The sequence below is a fragment of the Eucalyptus grandis genome, chromosome 7, assembly GCF_016545825.1.
Source record: "Eucalyptus grandis isolate ANBG69807.140 chromosome 7, ASM1654582v1, whole genome shotgun sequence".
In the NCBI taxonomy this organism is placed as follows: domain Eukaryota; kingdom Viridiplantae; phylum Streptophyta; class Magnoliopsida; order Myrtales; family Myrtaceae; genus Eucalyptus; species Eucalyptus grandis.
In genome coordinates this window covers 19,710,592-19,731,990 of record NC_052618.1, presented here as the reverse complement: position 1 = coordinate 19,731,990, position 21,399 = coordinate 19,710,592, and the positions used below count along the sequence as shown (strand labels likewise).

Sequence of the window (21,399 nt, the reverse complement as noted above, 5' to 3'; positions counted from 1 at the left end):
GACATTGTGAGCTTGCCTAAGCCGGAATTGCCATCTCTACCAAAAGCCGAATTGCCGCCACTCCCTGAACTGCCAAAGCCTGAATCGCCATCTTTGCCAAAAGTCGAATTGCCATCGCTTCCTGAATTGCCCAAGCCAGAATTAACAGCAATACCGAAGCCAGAATTACCAAAAGTGCCCGAACTACCTCATCTCCTCGATTTCCTTAAGCCAACACTACCAGTCGTTCCCACAATTCCGAAAGACATGTCTGTTTCCACTACTACTCCTTGAAGCTATGTAGCGAGTTCGCTGTTGGGTTACACTATCATGTGATTCACTAATGTTGTCTCTGTCTATTGTAATGATCTGAGCATGCCTCGGATCCTATACATGTACTTGATTATGACAGTTTGTGATATGAAGTGATTTTTGTTATGTAGATTTACTTTAAGAAATCATAAAGAAGGATAAATTTGGTGTTTGACATCCAAAATTACATAAATATATATGTATATATCATTATGCCAAGGGTTAATATGACTAAAAATCCCAAATTAGTATCCTATGATACATGTACCTCAAACTAATTTTCGTCTCAAACCCAACCCCCTCCCCCAAAAAAAAAAAAAAAAAAAAATTGTGCTCTCATGATACATTTACTCCAAAATTTAGCCTATCAAAAATCCAAAATACTAATTTTCGTCTCATAAAGAAAAATCCTAAACAAGTGCTGTGATTTGAATCTATCCTCAGTTAAAAAGTTGAAACGAGTTGTCTAAATATGGTAAACTAGAGGGTCCAGAGCTTTTTAGCAAGATAAAACTTTTTTATGATGTTACATTTAATAAAATGTAAAACTAAAGTTTAATGGCAGCACTTGCACCCACTAAAGATATGTATGCATGGATAAGGCATGCCGATTATATCATCAAGTTCAAACAATCTTATACTTGAGCCACTCATGGAGTTTTTGTCTTACCGAATTTATGAAGTTAGGGGATTATTTTTCTCATCAACCGATTCATCGATGAGGAGCACAGAAAAAGGGCATTATTAGGGCAGTGTCACCACCAAACCAAATGTAAATGCCTAATTTGTTCTATCAACATCGAGTACTTGACAGCTTTGCCAACCTGATAGTTTATGATTTTATACTTTGTTTTAACAGCTTTGGCTCTTGCTTTCTCTTTTCTGCATTACTTTCAATCCTAAGAAATCTCTTTGCCAGGGTCCATCTCACACAAGTTATATCATATATATAGCAGAGCCCAATTCAGAATTTGCATGAATTTTCTACCCTAAGCTTTTCCTCATTAGATTAATCGGTGTCAGTTTGAGATCTGCCAGAAAATTCAATGTTGATCTTCTGCAGCTTTTATAATATACACGCTCATTGGTATCATTATTAATCACGTCTATATACAAACATAATCCAAATAAACTATTCTCAGTCACTCAAACTTTCCAACTCTCTCATATCTTAGGATTAATGCTTATCACCGTTACAATGATTCATACCTCCTAGATGTCGTCTGGGCACTACTTATCCGCATCATCTCTTGCTGAGCATCACAATCTGCTCTCCTGGCTTTACAATTCGTACAACTCAATGCGAAGTTTCCGTTCCTTTCCACTCGTTGTTTTGTGCACGTACCAGTATCTGTTCTGTTCGCTCCCAGGCTGTACATTGTCCTCAACCATCTGAAACATAGCCATAAACCCACTTTGTCCCAAAGTGATAAAACTGATTGGCAAACCAAGCACAAAGCATGAGGGTGTTTGCAAACAGATGCCAGCATTCAAGAAACCAAGTTGAAATGAATAAGATCCTAACCCATCTTCAACCTTTCTTCCTAGAAGTAATTTTTGAGTTTGAAAGTTTGCAAGATATAAAGTCCATCTCAATCAATCTATTGTAAAACCAGATACCAGAATCCTGTACATTGCCATCTGGTTCCAAACCCTTGCTTTCAACCTCAATTTGTTTGCTTCCAAAGTCTTCCCTATATCAGAAAGATCCTCAAGCAAACAATTAAACGTCACAATGTCTGGTACAATACCTTCTTTAAGCATATTTTCCATCAAAGCAAGTGCATCTTCCCTTTTCTTCTGCTTCCTCAACCCTTCCACCAAAGTAGTACAAGCAATCAAGCTTGGAATATTTCCCGTCTTTCACAGATCAGTAACAACATCAAGTGCTCTATCAGAATTGCCTAAACTGCACAAAGCTTCCACAAGGCCAAAATAATCATACTCCTCAGGCAACACTCTTTTACTTGAAAACCAATCAGCAATTCACATGCCTCAGCCACTTTACCTTCCGTACAGAGGCCATCGACCAAAATCTCACAAGTCACACTCGACAACTGGCACCCCAGTTCGATCATCTCATAAGCCATTGTGATCGCATCCTCAAACTTCCTCTCCCGAAAAAACCCCCTGATCAAAGTATTGAAACTGACCACATCTGGGCTGCAACCCTTCTCCTTCATCTCCTTAAACACCACCAAGCCAATCCAAACTGTAATATTCTACAATAACTACTAATCAAGATATTAAAGGTTATCACATTAGGCTTGACTCTGTTCCTTATCATTTGATCATAGATGGCCAGAGCCCTGGCATGGTCACCCCATTTCACAAATCCATGAATCAAAGCATTATAACTCACCGCACTCCGCCTGCCATCAATCATCTTCTCCATACTCTCAAAAGAAATCACTGCTTCCTCTAGTTTCGAGCTCTGCAATAAGCTTCTATTGAGAATTTAAAGATTGGCTCTGTCCTGGGGCATGAGAAAATTCCATCAGAGCAAGGGCAAGGGTTTGAGGCCATGAACTGGAGAAGCGAATTGAGTTGCTCGAAATGGCTTGAAATAGTGAGAGTGCGAGCCATCCACTCAAATGTTGAGTGGTCATGGCGATAGGAGTCAATCGTGGAGGCCCAACTGAATATATAAAAGTCATAGAGGGTCAAATGAGGGTTGGGGTGGAGTTTGCACTTGAGGAAGTGGAGGAGACTCCTGGGTGTGAGAGGGAAAGAGAGTTTGGACTTAAGAAAGTTCATCAGATTATCATGATTGGTTATAGAGAGAGTCAGGGTTGGTAATGGAGATAGAGAGGGCAGCTTGAGGTCTGAGAGAAGAGAGGGAGGAGGTGAAGAAGATGGTTGAAGAGGTCTGGGAGTGGGTTTTACAATTTGAGGGAGATTCTTTGATGGTGGCTTCACCTGACAGTAGACACATAGAAACCATTAGGGAAATTACAAGGAAGAGATTCACCTGAAATTGGCAATACAGCTCAACCAAATGAGATCCAATATCCATCAAATGCCAAATGCGACCTTATTGATGGATTAAGTTGGTTGTCCATGTGAATTGGCAAATGGGAATTTAATGCTACTATGTTCATTGCCACGAAGCTACTAATCAATATATGATTATAGGATTTCTCTCATTTCGGTTTCCAAAGCACGGTGAGAAACTCATGGAACTAATTTTCACATCACCCCAACCCGACTTATGATTTTATAACTTCATTCCAAAACATTTATCGTCTCGGACAAAATGACTAGACAAAGACTAAGTGACCTGTATATATGTCAAAATAAAAGGCTATGAGGGATATAAAAGAAATTAATAGACTAAAATAACTTTTGTTGAAAATAATTCCCTTATTCTACAAAAAAAAAAAAATAAGAGCAATAGGAAACAAGAGGGGGACTTGCAAGCATTTCCTTTCATTTCCCCCCTCCCTATTTTACAAAAAAAAAAAAAAAATTTCCTATTAAACACGTTATTAACCTTTGATTTATTTTGTTCATTTTAAAACATCCTAAGGGATTTCCCAAACACCCAATGATAGTGAAGCTCATGATGGGCACCACAATCATGGTGCTTTGTTCTTTTGTTGAGGCTAACACCAACGAGAATGTTGATAATGCCAACTATGACAACATTGTTGGGTCTTCAATTATCCGTGGTTGTTGCCTAGTGGCGGTAGCAACATTGTCATTGATGTTCTGGCAAGGAGAATTTAAATAATTTTTTTTTTACTTATTGTATTATGACTAATTCAATCCTAAATCTCTTTATTGAACCAATTTTATATTAAACTATTTGCATTTGTGTCAATTCAGTTTATCGATCAAATTTGGTTGAAAATTGCTAACTAGCCATCCTATGTAGTATGATTGGTGCTTGGTGCTTACATGGACAATTTTTTCAATTTAATTTTTTTGGATTATTGTTTATATTTTTATTTCTTTCATTTTGACCGGTTAGGGCCTAACCGTTCTTGAGGGTCAATTTGGGTGGGGCCTGGGCGAGGGACTTCTCACACTCTTACTCGTGGCTGGCTGTGAGCAAGGGAACGAATGCCCTCTCCTCTGGCTGGCCAAATGAAAGGAAGAAAAAGAAAGAAAAAATAAAAATAAAAATAAAAATAAAAATTATTAAAAAATGTTAATGTTAATGTCGATTATATAACATAAGATAACTGGCATCCACGTGAATTAGTTGGCATCATTAAATTTTTTGGACTAAATTAATCTAATTAAACGGCCTAAGACTGAATTGATACAAATGCAATATATTTATAACATTTTTGGTGTTTTCCCACATGCAAACAGAAGGAAGGAAAGTAACCATGATATCCCACTCCTCTTTTTATCCCCAAAATTTTCTTAGTTTGAATCAAATGAGTTCAATCGAAATCCATTATTCTAATCAACTGAGTTCAATCCCAATCCATTGAAACCCAAGATGACCTGTCTTGTATTTTTTATTGCCGATTCTTTATTTCGTTTGATTAAAATGAATTTGGTCTGAACCATTAAAATCCACATCTAGTTGGGTTTGTTTTTCTTAACCATTTTAAATCTATTTTATATAAGTTTAAGTGACCCTTTTCAACTTGGTCCACTGAATGTAAGTCAAAAATTAAGTTAGTGAGAAAAAATTGAAAAGAAAACATACTTGTGCAGAGTAAGATTCTTTTTGGCTTTTTTCTAACCAAAATAATACAGCTGATGGTTACATTACATGCTTTTGAAGCCTAGAGTTGGCAAGATCATTCTGGGATTGTTTGATTTGCTCAAATCGTGTTGAACATATGGAAATGAAATTGGTTTCGAAGTTGAGCTAACACTCTGCTAGTTTTCCTACCAAAACATACTTGCAATCTCCCTAATCTCCACGTCCCCCTCTTTAAAAACCCCAACCAAGCCATCCCTCAAACACACCACCACCATCTTCACTTGAGATTCATAGCTCCTCACCACCGAAGTTCTTCATTTCGCTAGTCAATTCCATAATGGCAAACTATCACAGGTTTGTGCACATTTTGGGATTGTTTGTCCTTGCTCTGTCCTTGATGATCGGCGAGAATTCTGTTGAAGCTCGCCAACTTTTGGAGTTAGCATTGCCTGAAGTGCCTGAATTACCTAAGCCTGAATTGCCTCACCTTCCCGACATTCCGAGCCTACCCAAGCCAGAATTGCCATCTTTGCCAAAAGTTGAATTGCCGTCGGTTCCCGAACTTCCAAAGCCTGAATTACCAACAATACCAAAGCCGAATTACGAGGAAGTGCCTCAGGCGCCCAAACCCGAATTGCCTCATCTTCCCGACATTGTGAGCTTGCCCAAGCCAGAATTGCCTGAAGTGCCTAAAGTGCCTAAGCCCAAATTGCCTCACCTTCCCGACATTCCGAGCCTACCCAAGCGAATTGCCATCTTTGCCAAAGTTGAATTGCCGTCGGTTCCCGAACTTCCAAAGCCTGAATTACCAACAATACCGAAGCAGAATTACACTAAGTGCCTCGAACCGCCTAAACCTGAAATGCCTCATCTTCCCGACATTGTGAGCTGCCCAAGCCGTAATTGCTCGAAGTGCCTCGATTACCTAAGCCCGAATTGCCTCACCTTCCGACATTTCGAGCCTACCCAAGCCAGAATTACCATCTTTGCCAAAAGTTGAATTGCCGTCGGTTCCTGAACTTCCAAAGCCTAAATTACCAACAATACCAAAGCCAGAATTACCATAAGTGCCTAAACTGCCCAAACCCGAATTGCATCATCTTCCCGACATTATGAGCCTGCCCAAGCCAGAATTGCCTGAAGTGCCTGAATTACCTAAGCCGGAATTGCCTCACCTTCCCAACATTCCGAGCCTACCCAAGCCAGAATTGCCATCTTTGCCAAAAGTTGAATTGCCGTCGATTCCTGAACTTCCAAAGCCAGAATTACCAACAATACCGAAGCCAGAATTACCAGAAGTGCCTGAACTGCCCAAACCCGAATTGCCTCATCTTCCTGACATTGTGAGCCTGCCTAAGCCAGAATTGCCATCTCTGCCAAAAGCCGAATTGCCGCCGCTCCCTGAACTGCCGAAGCCTGAATTGCCATCTTTGCCAAAAGTTGAATTGCCGTCGCTTCCTGAATTGCCCAAGCCAGAATTACCAGCAATATCGAAGCCAGAATTACCAAAAGTGCCCGAACTACCTCATCTCCTCGATTTCCCTAAGCCAACACTACCGGTCGTTCCCACAATTCCGAAAGACATGTCTGTTTCCACTACTACTCCTTGAAGCTATGTAGCGAGTTCGCTGTTGGGTTACACTATCATGTGATTCACTAATGTTGTCTCTGTCTATTGTAATGATCTGAGCATGCCTCGGATCCTATACATGTACTTGATTATGACAGTTTGTGATATGAAGTGATGTTTGTTATGTAGATTTACTTTAAGAAATCATAAAGAAGGATAAATTTGGTGTTTGACATCCAAAATTACATAAATATATATATATATGTATATATCATTATGCCAAGGGTTAATATGACTAAAAATCCCAAATTAGTATCCTATGATACATGTACCTCAAACTAATTTTCGTCTCAAAACCCAACCCCTCCCCCAAAAAAAAAAAAAAAATTGTGCTCTCATGATACATTTACTCCAAAAATTTAGCCTATCAAAAATCCAAAATACTAATTTTCGTCTCATAAAGAAAAATCCTAAACAAGTGCTGTGATTTGAATCTATCCTCAGTTAAAAAGTTGAAACGAGTTGTCTAAATATGGTAAACTAGAGGGTCCAGAGCTTTTTAGCAAGATAAAACTTTTTTATGATGTTACATTTAATAAAATGTAAAACTAAAGTTTAATGGCAGCACTTGCACCCACTAAAGATATGTATGCATGGATAAGGCATGCCGATTATATCATCAAGTTCAAACAATCTTATACTTGAGCCACTCATGGAGTTTTTGTCTTACCGAATTTATGAAGTTAGGGGATTATTTTTCTCATCAACCGATTCATCGATGAGGAGCACAGAAAAAGGGCATTATTAGGGCAGTGTCACCACCAAACCAAATGTAAATGCCTAATTTGTTCTATCAACATCGAGTACTTGACAGCTTTGCCAACCTGATAGTTTATGATTTTATACTTTGTTTTAACAGCTTTGGCTCTTGCTTTCTCTTTTCTGCATTACTTTCAATCCTAAGAAATCTCTTTGCCAGGGTCCATCTCACACAAGTTATATCATATATATAGCAGAGCCCAATTCAGAATTTGCATGAATTTTCTACCCTAAGCTTTTCCTCATTAGATTAATCGGTGTCAGTTTGAGATCTGCCAGAAAATTCAATGTTGATCTTCTGCAGCTTTTATAATATACACGCTCATTGGTATCATTATTAATCACGTCTATATACAAACATAATCCAAATAAACTATTCTCAGTCACTCAAACTTTCCAACTCTCTCATATCTTAGGATTAATGCTTATCACCGTTACAATGATTCATACCTCCTAGATGTCGTCTGGGCACTACTTATCCGCATCATCTCTTGCTGAGCATCACAATCTGCTCTCCTGGCTTTACAATTCGTACAACTCAATGCGAAGTTTCCGTTCCTTTCCACTCGTTGTTTTGTGCACGTACCAGTATCTGTTCTGTTCGCTCCCAGGCAGTACATTGTCCTCAACCATCTGAAACATAGCCATAAACCCACTTTGTCCCAAAGTGATAAAACTGATTGGCAAACCAAGCACAAAGCATGAGGGTGTTTGCAAACATATGCCAGCATTCAAGAAACCAAGTTGAAATGAATAAGATCCTAACCCATCTTCAACCTTTCTTCCTAGAAGTAATTTTTGAGTTTGAAAGTCCATCAATCAATCTATTGTACGTTGCAAGATATAAAGTCCTTGTCTAACATCTCATCTACCAGAATCTGGCCCTCCTTTCTCTTTCTTTCTCTTGTAAAACCAGATACCAGAATCCTGTACATCCTGCCATCTGGTTCCAAACCCTTGCTTTGCGCCAACAACCTCAATTTGTTTGCTTCCACAGTCTTCCCTATATCAGAAAGATCCTCAAGCAAACAATTAAACGTCACAATGTCTGGTACAATACCTTCTTTAAGCATATTTTCCATCAAAGCAAGTGCATCTTCCCTTTTCTTCTGCTTCCTCAACCCTTCCACCAAAGTAGTACAAGCAATCAAGCTTGGAATATTTCCGTCTTTCACAGATCAGTAACAACATCAAGTGCTCTATCAGAATTGCCTAAACTGCACAAAGCTTCCACAAGGCCAAAATAATCATACTCCTCAGGCAACACTCTTTTACTTGGAAAACCAATCAGCAATTCACAAGGCTCAGCCACTTTACCTTCCGTACAGAGGCCATCGACCAAAATCTCACAAGTCACACTCGACAACTGGCACCCCAGTTCGATCATCTCATAAGCCATTGCGATCGCATCCTCAAACTTCCTCTCCCGAAAAAACCCCCTGATCAAAGTATTGAAACTGACCACATCTGGGCTGCAACCCTTCTCCTTCATCTCCTTAAACACCACCAAGCCAATCCAAACTGTAATATTCTACAATAACTACTAATCAAGATATTAAAGGTTATCACATTAGGCTTGACTCTGTTCCTTATCATTTGATCATAGATGGCCAGAGCCCTGGCATGGTCACCCCATTTCACAAATCCATGAATCAAAGCATTATAACTCACCGCACTCGGCCTGCCATCAATCATCTTCTCCATACTCTCAAAAGCAATCACTGCTTCCTCTAGTTTCCGAGCTCTGCAATAAGCTTCTATTGAGAATTTAAAGATTGGCTCTGTCCTGGGGCATGAGAAAATTCCATCAGAGCAAGGGCAAGGGTTTGAGGCCATGAACTGGAGAAGCGAATTGAGTTGCTCGAAATGGCTTGAAATAGTGAGAGTGCGAGCCATCCACTCAAATGTTGAGTGGTCATGGCGATAGGAGTCAATCGTGGAGGCCCAACTGAATATATAAAAGTCATAGAGGGTCAAATGAGGGTTGGGGTGGAGTTTGCACTTGAGGAAGTGGAGGAGACTCCTGGGTGTGAGAGGGAAAGAGAGTTTGGACTTAAGAAAGTTCATCAGATTATCATGATTGGTTATAGAGAGAGTCAGGGTTGGTAATGGAGATAGAGAGGGCAGCTTGAGGTCTGAGAGAAGAGAGGGAGGTGGTGAAGAAGATGGTTGAAGAGGTCTGGGAGTGGGTTTTACAATTTGAGGGAGATTCTTTGATGGTGGCTTCACCTGACAGTAGACACATAGAAACCATTAGGGAAATTACAAGGAAGAGATTCACCTGAAATTGGCAATACAGCTCAACCAAATGAGATCCAATATCCATCAAATGCCAAATGCGACCTTATTGATGGATTAAGTTGGTTGTCCATGTGAATTGGCAAATGGGAATTTAATGCTACTATGTTCATTGCCACGAAGCTACTAACCAATATATGATTATAGGATTTCTCTCATTTCGGTTTCCAAAGCACGGTGAGAAACTCATGGAACTAATTTTCACATCACCCCGACCCGACTTATGATTTTATAACTTCATTCCAAAACATTTATCGTCTCGGACAAAATGACTAGACAAAGACTAAGTGACCTGTATATATGTCAAAATAAAAGGCTATGAGGGATATAAAAGAAATTAATAGACTAATTTAACTTTTGTTGAAAATAATTCCCTATTTTACAAAAAAGAAGAAGAAGAGAAATTGGAAACAAGAGGGGTCTTGCAAGCATTTCCTTTCATTTCCCCCCCTCCCTATTTTACAAAAAAATAATAATTTCTTATTAAACACATTATTAACCTTTGATTTATTTTATCATTTTTAAAACATCCTAAGGGATTTCCCTAACACCCAATGACAATGAAGTTCATGATGGGCACCGCGATCATGGTGCTTTGTTCTTTTGTTGAGGCTAACACCAACGAGAATGTTGATAATGCTAACTATGACAACATTGCTGGGTCTTCTATTATCCGGTGGTTGTTGCCTAGTGGCGATAGCAACATTGTCATTGATGTTTTGGTATACCCGTTAAACAGGTGGGTCGAGTCGGGTTTGGGTTGGGTCATAAATGGTCCGACCCAAATCGACCAATTTAACCCGTTTATGACCAATTATTACAATACAAATTTTTTGACTCATACCCTATCCATACCCGACCCATTTAACTAAACTTAAGAAAGCTTATATATATAATAGTATTGCTAAAATAATTTTATACAACGCAAATTTAATGGACAACTTTTATCATTTTTTAAAAATATATTTTAAAAAATCGAATTTTAATTATTTTTTATTTTTAAAATTAAATTTTAAATTTTATTTTTTTTTGTTCTTTCTTTGGCCGGCCGCCGCCACGACGACAGCCCGGGGCCGCCCACAGTGACCAGGAGCTCACCCGGCTCGTCGATGTTGGTGAGGCCTCTGCCTTGCCGGATCCGGTGAGCTCGAGGCTCACCGGCATTGAGCGAGCTTGAGCTCGCCCCTCGCAAGATTTGGCAAGCTCGAGGCTTGCCGACATCGAGTGAGCTTGAGCTCACCCCTCGCTGGATCTAGCAAGACTCAAGCCTCGCCGAACGTAAGCGGGGCCTTTGCCTTGCCAGATCTGGCGAGCTTGAGGCTTGTCGGCGTCTAGCGAGCTCGAGCCTCGCCTGACGTCGGCGAGTTTGAGTCTCGCCAGATTGGCGAGGCTCTTGCTTGGCCGGTTGCCGGCCATCGCCGTGTCGGCCGACTAGAGGAAGAAGAAAAAAAAATAAAAAATAAAAAAATAATTATAAATTTAGTTTCTTTAAAAAAATATTTTTGTAAAGTTAAAGAGAGAAGATAGAAATTGTGAGTTTTTGGGTGAAAATAAATAATTTCATTTTCAATGGGTTGATAAATGGGTCTTAACTCATATATCTCAGTCTTAACTCATTAAAACTCATTATAGGTGCTTTAGGAATTTGGCTTGACCCATTAACGACCCATTTAAACATAAATGGGTTAATGACCCATTTTGACACCTCTATGTTCTGGCACGGAGAATTTAAAAAAAAAAATCTATACTTATTGTATTATGACTAATTTAATCATAAATCTTTTAATTGAACCAATTTTATTTTAAATTATTTACGTTTGTGTAAATTCAGTTTATTTGATCAAATTTGGCTGAAAATTGCTAACTAGCCATCCTATGTAGCATGATTGGTGCTTACATGGATAATTTTTTCAATTTAATTTTTTTGAATTATTGTTTATATTTTTCTTTCTTTCATTTTGGCCGGTTAGGGCCTAACCATTCTTGAGGGTCAATTTGGGTGGGGCTTGGGCGAGGGACTTCTTACACCCTTACTCGCAGCTGGCTGCAAACAAGGGCACGAATGCCTTCTCCTCCGGCTGGCCAAATCAAAGGAAGAAAAAGAAATTAAAAATTATTAAAAATGTTAATGTTAGTGTCGGCTATATTACATAAGATGACTAGCGTCCACGTGAACTAGTTGGCACCAACAAAATATTTAGGACTAAATTAATCTAATTAAACGGCCTAAGACTGAATTGACACAATGCAATATATTTATAACATAATTGACACAAATACAATATATTTATAACTTTTTTGGTGTTTTCCCACATGCAAATAGAAGGAAGGAAAGTAACCGTGATATCCCTCTCCTCTCCTCTTTTTTATCCCCAAAATTTTCTTAGTTTGAATCAAATGAGTTCAATCGAAATCTATTATTTGAATCAAATGAGTTCAATCCCAATCCATTAAAACCCAAGATGACCTGTCTTGTATTTTTTATTGCCGATTCTTTATTTCGTTTGATTAAAATGAATTTGGTCCGAACCATTAAAGTCCACATCTAGTTGGGTTTGTTTTTCTTAACCATTTTAAATCTATTTTATATAAGTTTAAATGACCCTTTTCAACTTGGTCCACTGAATGTAAGTCAAAAATTAATTTAGTGAGAAAAAATTGAAAAGAAAACATACTTGTGCAGAGTAAGATTCTTTTTGGCTTTTTTTCTAACCAAAATAATACAGCTGATGGTTACATTACATGCTTTTGAAGCCTAGAGTTGGCAAGATCATTCTGGGATTGTTTAATTTGCTCAAATCGTGTTGAACATATGGAAATGAAATTGGTTTCGAAGTTGAGCTAACACTCTGCTAGTTTTCCTACCAAAACATACTTGCAATCTCCCTAATCTCCACGTCCCCTCTTTAAAAACCCCAACCAAGCCATCCCTCAAACACACCGCCACCATCTTCACTTGAGATTCATAGCTCCTCACCATCGAAGTTCTTCATTTCGCTAGTCAATTCCATCATGGCAAACTATCACAGGTTTGTGCACATTTTGGGATTGTTTGTCCTTGCTCTGTCCTTGATGATCGGCGAGAATTCTGTTGAAGCTCGCCAACTTTTGGAGTTAGCATTGCCTGAAGTGCCTGAATTACCTAAGCCTGAATTGCCTCACCTTCCCGACATTCCGAGCCTACCCAAGCCAGAATTGCCATCTTTGCCAAAAGTTGAATTGCCGTCGGTTCCTGAACTTCCAAAGCCTGAATTACCAACAATACCAAAGCCAGAATTACCAGAAGTGCCTGAACTGCCCAAACCCGAATTGCCTCATCTTCCTGACATTGTGAGCTTGCCCAAGCCAGAATTGCCTGAAGTGCCTGAAGTGCCTGAAGTGCCTGAATTACCTAAGCCCGAATTGCCTCACCTTCACGACATTCCGAGCCTACCCAAGCCAGAATTGCCATCTTTGCCAAAAGTTGAATTGCCATCGGTTCCTAAACTTCCAAAGCCTGAATTACCAACAATACCAAAGCCATAATTACCAAAAGTGCCCGAACTACCTCATTTCCCCGATTTCCCTAAGCCAACGCTACCATTTGTTCCCACAATTCCGAAAGACATGTCGGTTTCCACTACTACACCTTGAAGCTATGTAGCGAGTTCGCCGTTGGGTTATACTATCACGTGATTCACTAATGTTATCCCTGTCTATTGTAATGATCTAAGCATGCCTCAGATCCTATACATGTACTTGATTATGACAGTTTGTGATATGAAGTGATGTTTGTTATGTAGATTTACTTCCCCCCTCCCCCAAAAAAAATTTTGTGCTCTCATGATACGTTTACTCCAAAATTTTAGCCTAACAAAAATCCAAAATACTAATTTTCGTCTCATAAAGAAAAATCCTAAACAAGTGCCGTGATTTGAATCTATCCTCAGTTAAAAAGTTGAAACGAGTCGTCTTAATTTGGTAATCTAGAGGGTCCAGAGCTTTTTAGTGAGATAAAACTTTTTTATGGTGTTACATTTAATAAAATGTAAAACTAAAGTTTAATGGCAGCACTTGCACCCACTGAACAAAGAAAGATATGTATACATGGATAAGGCATACCGATTATATCATCAAGTTCAAACAATCTTATATTCGAGCCACACATGGAGTTTTTGTCTTACCGAATTTATGAAGTTAGGGGATTATTTTTCTCATCAACCGATTCATCGATGAGGAGCACAGAAAAAGGGCATTATTAGGGCAGTTCACCACCAAACCAAATGTAAAGTGCCTAATTTGTTCTATCAACATCGAGTACTTGACAGCTTTGCCAACCTGATAGTTTATGATTTTATACTTTGTTTTAACAGCTTTGGCTCTTGCCTTCTCTTTTCTGCATTACTTTCAATCCTAAGAAATCTCTTTGCCAGGGTCTATCTCACACAAGTTATATCATATATATAGCAGAGCCCAATTCAGAATTTGCATGAATTTTCTACCCTAAGCTTTTCCTCATTAGATTACTTGGTGTCAGTTTGAGATCTGCCAGAAAATTCAATGTTGATCTTCTGCAGCTTTTATGTCTATATATAAACATAATCCAAATAAACTATTCTCAGTCACTCAAACTTTCCAACTCTCTCATATCTTAGGATTAATACTTATCACTGTTACCATGATTCATACCTCCTAGATGTCGTCTGGGCACTTCTCATCCGCATCATCTCTTGCTGAGCATCACAATCTGCTCTCCTGGCTTTACAATTCGTACAACTCAATGCGAAGTTTCCATTCCTTTCCACTTGTTGTTTTGTGCACGTACCATTATCTGTTCTGCTCGCTCCCAGGCTGTACATTGTCCTCAACCATCTGAAACGTAGCCTAAACCCGCTTTGTCCCAAAGTGATAAAACTGATTGGCAAACCAAGCACAGAGCATGAGGGGGTTTGCAAACAGATGCCAGCATTCCAGAAACCAAGGTGAAAAGAATAAGATCCTAACCCATCTTCAACCTTTCTTCCTAGAAGTAATTTTTGAGTTTGAAAGTCCATCAATCAATCTATTGTACGTTGCAAGATCAGGTATAAAGTCCTTGTCTAACATCTCATCTACCAGAATCTCGCCCTCCTTTCTCTTTCTTTCTCTTGTAAAACCAGATACCAGAACCCTGTACATCATGCCATCTGGTTCCAAACCCTTGCTTTGCGCCAACAACCTCAATTTGTTTGCTTCCACAGTCTTCCCTATATCAGAAAGATCCTCAAGCAAACAATTAAACGTCACAATGTCTGGTACAATACCTTCTTTAAGCATATTTTCCATCAAAGCAAGTGCTTCTTCCCTTTTCTTCTGCTTCCTCAATCCTTCCACCAAAGTAGTACAAGCAATCAAGCTTGGAATATTCCCCGTCTTCCACAGATCAGTAACAACATCAAGTGCTCTATGAGAATTGCCTGAACTGCACAAAGCTTCCACAAGGCCAAAATAATCATACTCCTCAGGCAACACTCTTTTACTTGAAAAACCAATCAGCAATTCACATGCCTCAGCCACTTTACCTTCCCTACATAGGCCATCGACCAAAATCTCACAAGTCACACTCGACAACTGGCACCCCAGTTCGATCATCTCATAAGCCATTGCGATCGCATCCTCAAACTTCCTCTCCCGAAAAAACCCCCTGATCAAAGTATTGAAACTGACCACATCTGGGCTGCAACCCTTCTCCTTCATCTCCTTAAACACCTCCAAAGCCAATCCAAACTGTGAACTTCTACAATAACTACTAATCAAGATATTAAAGGTTATCACATTAGGCTTGACTCTGTTCCTTATCATTTGATCATAGATGGCCAAAGCCCTGGCATGGTCACCCCATTTCACAAATCCATGAATCAAAGCATTATAACTCACCGCACTCGGCCTGCCATCAATCATCTTCTCCATACTCTCAAAAGCAATCACTGCTTCCTCTAGTTTCTGAGCTCTGCAATAAGCTTCTATTGAGAATTGAAAGATTGGCTCTGTCCTGGGGCATGAGAAAATTCCATCAGAGCAAGGGCAAGGGTTTGAGGCCATGAACTGGAGAAGTGAATTGAGTTGCGCGAAACGGCTTGAAATAGCGAGAGTGCAAGCCATCCACTCAAATGTTGAGTGGTCATGGCGATAGGAGTCAATCATGGAGGCCCAACTGAATATATAAAAGTCATAGAGGGTCAAATGAGGGTTGGGGTGGAGTTTGCACTTGAGGAAGTGGAGGAGACTCCTGGGTGTGAGAGGAAAGAGAGTTTGGACTTAAGAAAGTTCATCAGATTATCATGATTGGTTATAGAGAGAGTCAGGGTTGGTAATGGAGATAGAGAGGGCAGCTTGAGGTCTGAGAGAAGAGAGGGAGGTGGTGAAGAAGATGGTTGAAGAGGTCTGTGGGTGGGTTTTACAATTTGAGGGAGATTCTTCGATGGTGGCTTCACCTGACAGTAGACACATAGAAACCATTAGGGAAATTACAAGGAAGAGATTCACCTGAAATTGGCAATACAGCTCAACCAAATGAGATCCAATATCCATCAAATGCCAAATTCGACCTTATTGATGGATTAAGTTGGTTGTCCATGTGAATTGGCAAATGGGAATTTAATGCTTACTATGTTCATTGCCACGAAGCTACTAACCAAAATATGATTATAGGATTTCTCTCATTTCGGTTTCCAAAGCACAGTGAGAAACTCTTGGAACTAATTTTCACATCACCCCGACCCGACTTATGATTTTATAACTTCATTCCAAAACATTTATCTTCTCCGACAAAATGACTAGACAAAGACTAAGTGACCTGTATATATGTCAAAATAAAAGGCTATGAGGGATATAAAAGAAATTAATAGACTAAAATAACTTTTGTCAAATATAATTCCCTATTTTACAAAAAAATAAGAGCAATAGGAAACAAGAGGGGTCTTGGAAGCATTTCCTTTCATTTCCTCCCCATCTTTGGGAGAAAGTGTTTTGTGGTCCTCGAAGGAATCTAAATTTTCTTCCATTCTCCCTCCATTTCTTTTGTCTTTGTACCATTTAAACAAGGAAAGTTTTCATTCCTCAAGTTATGACAAGCAGACAGTGTAAAACGAATTGGATCTAATAACAGAGAAAATGAAGAACAATAATTCAGAATGCACAGTAAAGCAATCAGAGTTTGAAGGTAACAAAATAATATGTTTGGCACCAAGAGCATATGACATAACACACCAATATATGTTTCTTAAGTGAATAGTTTTCTTGAGGATATCAAGAAAGAATGTACCCGCATGTTACCATCCTTTGTGTGTGCATCATCTAGAGACTGCGATGCAGTAGAAAAGGCTCCATGAAACACTGAAGAAGAAGAAGGGCTCAAAAGCCTATGGTTCTCTTGAGTGTGACCAGCAAAGGATGGAGTTAGGCGCCTAATCAACGACATAGATGATGATGATGTGGACGTGCTTTCATTCAGAGTTTGAAACTGAAAACAAGAACCTCACCATCAGAACCCTCAAATGACATTTACATAACTTATTGAGAGCAAAGGGGCAGAGATTTCGTCATTGTTTGACAATGGGTTTACCACCTTTCATGCAACATATAGAGTTGAACGAAATATTAGTTCACATCAAAACATAAAGGCGATCCCATCACAAGGGTAATGGGAATGCGCTACCTTCCACATCATAGAACATCCCTTACAATATTCATGAAAACTTTCGCACGAATTATCTTCATCACATTTCCACGTATGCAAAGTCAAGACGTTCTCGAAGCCCGTTCTTTTAAATTTCACTCCCAACACACGGAGGAATCCAACGCAAGGGACAACCCTCCTCCTGCTCCGCATAAATCCAGTGAAACATTATGGCAAACACAAGGTGGGCAGGCACTCACAAGACACCGAACCGCCAATAACCACGCCGGGCTAGCTCGATGGCACGAGCAACCCAGATGAGCTATCCCCCCCAAAAGTGACAAGATAAGGGGAAACGAAGGACCCGACCCGGTAACTCCCACAACCCACGATCGAAACATCCGCCCAAGTCCACCGCTTCGCGAATGGTTTCCCCACATTGGCCAGTGAAATGCGCGAGAAAGAAAGAGAGAGAGAGAGGGAGAGAGGGAGGCAACAACAGTGACCTGCGGAGACCGTGAAGAAGAAAGCCGACGGGGAATCCTGGTCCGAAGACGCTCTCGTCCGCAAGATCGACGAGCTGCAGCTGGGGTGCGATGGAGAGACCGAGAGAAATTCGAGCTGAGCTTTTGCAGGGCAGAGTGGGAGAGGGAGAGGGAGAGGCCGGGAGAAAATCGAGTGTGAGGTGGGCTTCCCTTTCTGCGACGGGCTTCGCTCTTCTTATTTCAGGTTGGGATTTCCCTTGAAGCTTTCATGCTGATTTATCCCCCAGCCTATTAATTAGGAATGTCTAGAATAGAACCGAAATCAAACCGAATTGAATTAAAAAGTTCGATTTTTCTCAATTTCGTTCTCATTCGGTTTGATTTTCATTAAAAATCAAAACTTGATTTTTATCGATTTGGTTAACTGAACAAAACCAATGAAATTTAAAAAATTTCATTTTATTTTTTAAATAATCATTTTTTTTTTTTTTTATTCTTCTTCTTCATTAGCTAGTCACCAGCCATGGTGGCGGTTAGCTACCAGCCAATGAAGAAAAAAAAAAAAAAAAAGAGAAAGGAATATGCCTACCACTTGAGCAATCCTTGCATCAAGAATACTTTTCGTGTATAATTATCACTGGCAAAACTTAGATTTTACTCTCAACATTGTTGACTTCTCAGACCAAAGCTATGGACTTTGTCCTCTTGTACATAGAGTGAGATCATAAATCATTTCCTTTCTTTTTCTTTCCCTCCTAGCTAGGAAGTCCAACACAACTTGCAGTTACAAGCTTAAAAATGCCAAGAATATAAAGATCCTTTTTGGAATTATCGGCTCCATCTTGTTGTTGAACAAAAGAGATTGAGATTGGTTTGGAAGTTCAACAAACACTTCGATAATTTTCCCTCCAAAACATACTTGCAATCTCCCCAAAACCCTCCATCAAGCCATTGCTCGAACACACCTGCACCTTTACACTTGAGATCAACCACTTCTTCACTCGAAGATTTTCAATTTGCTAGTATATTGGTTCTACGATGACGAACTATTGCGGGCTCTAGCATCTTTTGGCATTATTTGTCCTTGCTTTGTCATTCACGATTCGGTTTCGATTTGGATGGAATTTCAGTTTGATTTAATAAATTTCTTTATCGGTTCGGTTTGGTTCCGTTTTCCGAAAAAACCGAACCAAACTAAATCATTTACACTATTACCATTAACGATGGCTCATTCAATATTTCCGTAGGGACGGAACAAGAAGTTGAGGGTGAGCAAATTTCCCAAGTATAATCAAGAAAGACCAAACAGGTCATGGGAATCGGCTTGTCTCTAGGTTCTAAAGGGCATGCTCCAAATTTCGGTTTCACATTTTTTGGAACTTGTACTATGCGATTCTTAAGAATTGAATAGAATTGAACTAAGAATCAATGAATCAGACTGAAAATCAGAGAACTAGAACAAGAACCAAGGTAATCCTAAAATAGAGCATGACATGAACGGTATTACACGAGGCTCAAATGAAAAGAAAGTTCCTTCATTCGATTCATTGGTTTTTATCATGGTTTTTGACTCCTTTGAGAGCATGAAATTTGGATTCTACATTATGCGTTTTCAACTTTTTATTGTTTATTTTATTTTAGGTGCTTATATTTTATAGATTATTGTTATTGACAAATGATGATTTTTGTTGTTATGTTTCTCTCTTTTGCTTGACTAAAATGAAACAAGAAAAAAAGAAAAAAAAAGAAAAGAAATGAGAAATCAGCCAATTCCTAATAGACTTTGGATTTGATTGATAGAGCAGGTCACAAATTTTAAGATATACATGATAGGTTTTAAGTATCAAAAACTAGGAAACCGGTCTTAATAGGGTAAATTCCAAGTTCCAGGTAAGTTGAAACCTAAACCAACCTTAGAACTACTCACCCCTAACTAGAGACTCTATTTAAGGATCTCTTTTTATGTCTGTCCCCCAAAACATTGTCACCTAAAGTTTTGTTTTTTCCAGCAAGAGTAGTTTTATCCCACACAATTAGAGAAATAATCGGATTCATACATGCCTATGTTCTCAAAGATCATCCAAAAGAATGCACAATTATAGGGATTTGAACCGAGGCCTCAGAAGAAAACATACATGCTTAAAACTTAGTAATCCTTACATCAAGTAAAGATTCCATGAATAATGATCACAGACAATATTTATTATTTTGCTCTTACATTATTGGCTTCTCCAATATTTTAAGACTCCAAGACTCCAGTCCTATTGTACATAGTGAGATCATAAACCATTTCTTTTCTTTTCTTTTCTCTCTCTTTCTCACCTAAACAGGTAGTCAGAAGCCTGAAAAGCCAAGAATTGGCAAGCTCCTTTTGGAATAATATGCTCCATCTTGCTGTTGAACGTACAAAAATGAGATTGGTTTAGAAGTTGACCTAACCCTTTGATAATATTCCCACCAAACCATACTTGCATTCTCCCCAATCCTCCACGTCCCTCCTCCTTATAAGCCCTCCATCAAGCCATTGCTCAAGCACACCCGCACCTTCTCTCACTCGAGATTCGCCGCTTCTTCACTCAAAGCTTTTGAATTTGCTAGTCGATTGATTCTCCAATGACGAACCATCATGGACTCGCGCACCTTTTGGCATTGTTTGTCCTCGCTCTGTCTTTGACGATTGGTGAGAACCCAGTCAGAGCCCGCCAACTTTGGAGGCGACCTTGCCCGAAGTGCCCGAACTACCGAAGCCTGAATTGCCTCACCTTCCTGACATCCCTAGCTTGCCAAAGCCAGAATTCCCATCATTGCCGAAAGTCGAATTGCCACCGCTTCCTGAACTACCAAAGCCTGAATTTCCAGCAACGCCGAAGCCAGAGTCGTTAGAAGTGCCGGAATTGCCGAAGCCTGAATTGCCTCAACTTCCTGACATCCCTAGCTTGCCAAAGACAGAATTCCCATCCCTGCCGAAAGTCGAATTGCCGCCGCTTCCTGAGCTACCAAAGCCCGAATTTCCAACAATACCAAAGCCGGAATTGCCGGTAGTGCCCGAAGTGCCTCATCTTCCTAATTTTCCCAAGCCAACATTGCCTTTCGTTCCCACGATTCCCAAGGACACAGCCGTCGCTGCTACTAGCCCTTGAGCCATTAATGTGAATTTGGAGTCGTTATACAACATGATGCGATTTAGTATTTTATTACTTCTATTTTAATGGTCTGAGCATACCTCAGAACACTATACAATACTTGTTTGTTTTAGTGATATGAGTTATGGAACTCCTTCACAGTTTGTGATGTCTTGTGTAACTATTTTTTTACATCAATAGTGTATACTATTATTACTCTTATTTAATATAGCTAGTGCACTCCCCTATATTTTGTACGAGTTTTATATTTCAAAATAGAAGAAACCTATGTTACTTCCTTGTCCACTTTTTTCACTTCTAACTTATATGGGAATTTAATATTTTAGAGTGATAACGGTGACATAATCTAAACAATTGAAGAAAAAATCAGAAAAAAAATGCATCTTTTATTATATGATGGACTGAGATAGGTTCATTTGTCTTACATACAAATTATAAATACACTTTAAGTCATCAAACATCTTATATATCATATCAGTTTTTTATTACTT

The 21,399-nt window shown here is 39.3% G+C and overlaps 7 protein-coding genes across 7 annotated transcripts; 4 read left to right on the top strand and 3 right to left on the bottom strand.

Moving 5' to 3' along the window:
* Positions 1-16: 16 nt before the first annotated feature.
* Positions 17-2,474, bottom strand: LOC120295956 (pentatricopeptide repeat-containing protein At2g36240-like). The gene is made up of 3 exons (XM_039317584.1): positions 2,259-2,474; positions 1,912-2,151; positions 17-121 (listed from the first exon to the last, which is right to left on the bottom strand). The coding sequence occupies exons 1-3, from the start codon at positions 2,472-2,474 to the stop codon at positions 17-19; spliced, it is 561 nt and encodes a 186-aa protein (XP_039173518.1).
* A 2,820-nt stretch (positions 2,475-5,294) lies between these two features.
* Positions 5,295-5,957, top strand: LOC120295955 (protein PELPK2-like). Its single transcript, XM_039317583.1, has one exon. It carries the CDS (start codon positions 5,295-5,297, stop codon positions 5,955-5,957), a length of 663 nt encoding a protein of 220 aa, XP_039173517.1.
* Positions 5,958-6,069: 112 nt separating this feature from the next.
* LOC104452913 (protein PELPK1) lies at positions 6,070-6,760 on the top strand. Its single transcript, XM_039317582.1, has one exon. It carries the CDS (start codon positions 6,070-6,072, stop codon positions 6,565-6,567), a length of 498 nt encoding a protein of 165 aa, XP_039173516.1. The 3' UTR covers positions 6,568-6,760.
* Positions 6,761-7,868: 1,108 nt separating this feature from the next.
* Positions 7,869-8,838, bottom strand: LOC120295954 (pentatricopeptide repeat-containing protein At2g36240-like). Its single transcript, XM_039317581.1, has 3 exons — positions 8,664-8,838; positions 8,219-8,514; positions 7,869-7,979 (listed from the first exon to the last, which is right to left on the bottom strand). The coding sequence occupies exons 1-3, from the start codon at positions 8,836-8,838 to the stop codon at positions 7,869-7,871; spliced, it is 582 nt and encodes a 193-aa protein (XP_039173515.1).
* A 3,731-nt stretch (positions 8,839-12,569) lies between these two features.
* On the top strand, positions 12,570-13,169 carry LOC104452912 (protein PELPK1). Its single transcript, XM_010067412.3, has one exon. The coding sequence runs from the start codon at positions 12,657-12,659 to the stop codon at positions 13,167-13,169; it is 513 nt and encodes a 170-aa protein (XP_010065714.2). The 5' UTR covers positions 12,570-12,656.
* Positions 13,170-13,460: 291 nt separating this feature from the next.
* On the bottom strand, positions 13,461-17,993 carry LOC104452916 (pentatricopeptide repeat-containing protein At2g36240). The gene is given in 4 exon segments (XM_010067416.3): positions 13,461-15,907; positions 15,910-16,096; positions 16,927-17,124; positions 17,787-17,993. Coding segments are annotated over 3 exon segments (1,617 nt in total). The 5' UTR covers positions 17,083-17,124; positions 17,787-17,993; the 3' UTR covers positions 13,461-14,633.
* On the top strand, positions 17,877-20,905 carry LOC104431599 (protein PELPK1-like). Its single transcript, XM_039317580.1, has 2 exons — positions 17,877-17,965; positions 20,458-20,905. Exons 1-2 carry the CDS (start codon positions 17,877-17,879, stop codon positions 20,903-20,905), a joined length of 537 nt encoding a protein of 178 aa, XP_039173514.1.
* Positions 20,906-21,399: the final 494 nt, after the last annotated feature.

Excerpts from the sequence above, each read along its gene's own strand:
- LOC104452912 (XM_010067412.3), top strand. The coding sequence starts at position 12,657 with ATGGCAAACTATCACAGGTTTGTGCACATTTTGGGATTGTTTGTCCTT.
- LOC104452913 (XM_039317582.1), top strand. The coding sequence starts at position 6,070 with ATGAGCCTGCCCAAGCCAGAATTGCCTGAAGTGCCTGAATTACCTAAG.
- LOC120295956 (XM_039317584.1), bottom strand. The coding sequence starts at position 2,474 with ATGAAGGAGAAGGGTTGCAGCCCAGATGTGGTCAGTTTCAATACTTTG. Across the intron at positions 2,152-2,258 it reads AATTGCTGATTGGTTTTCAA|ACGGGAAATATTCCAAGCTT; the intron begins GTAAAAGAGTGT and ends GATCTGTGAAAG. Across the intron at positions 122-1,911 it reads TGGCAATGTACAGGATTCTG|GAAGCGATGGCAATTCGACT; the intron begins GTATCTGGTTTT and ends TGGGCAATTCAG.
- LOC104431599 (XM_039317580.1), top strand. The coding sequence starts at position 17,877 with ATGGAGAGACCGAGAGAAATTCGAGCTGAGCTTTTGCAGGGCAGAGTG. Across the intron at positions 17,966-20,457 it reads GGGAGAAAATCGAGTGTGAG|TCAGAGCCCGCCAACTTTGG; the intron begins GTGGGCTTCCCT and ends GTGAGAACCCAG.
- LOC120295954 (XM_039317581.1), bottom strand. The coding sequence starts at position 8,838 with ATGAAGGAGAAGGGTTGCAGCCCAGATGTGGTCAGTTTCAATACTTTG. Across the intron at positions 8,515-8,663 it reads CGATGGCCTCTGTACGGAAG|ACGGAAATATTCCAAGCTTG; the intron begins GTAAAGTGGCTG and ends GATCTGTGAAAG. Across the intron at positions 7,980-8,218 it reads GAAAGGAGGGCCAGATTCTG|ATGGTTGAGGACAATGTACT; the intron begins GTAGATGAGATG and ends GCTATGTTTCAG.
- LOC120295955 (XM_039317583.1), top strand. The coding sequence starts at position 5,295 with ATGGCAAACTATCACAGGTTTGTGCACATTTTGGGATTGTTTGTCCTT.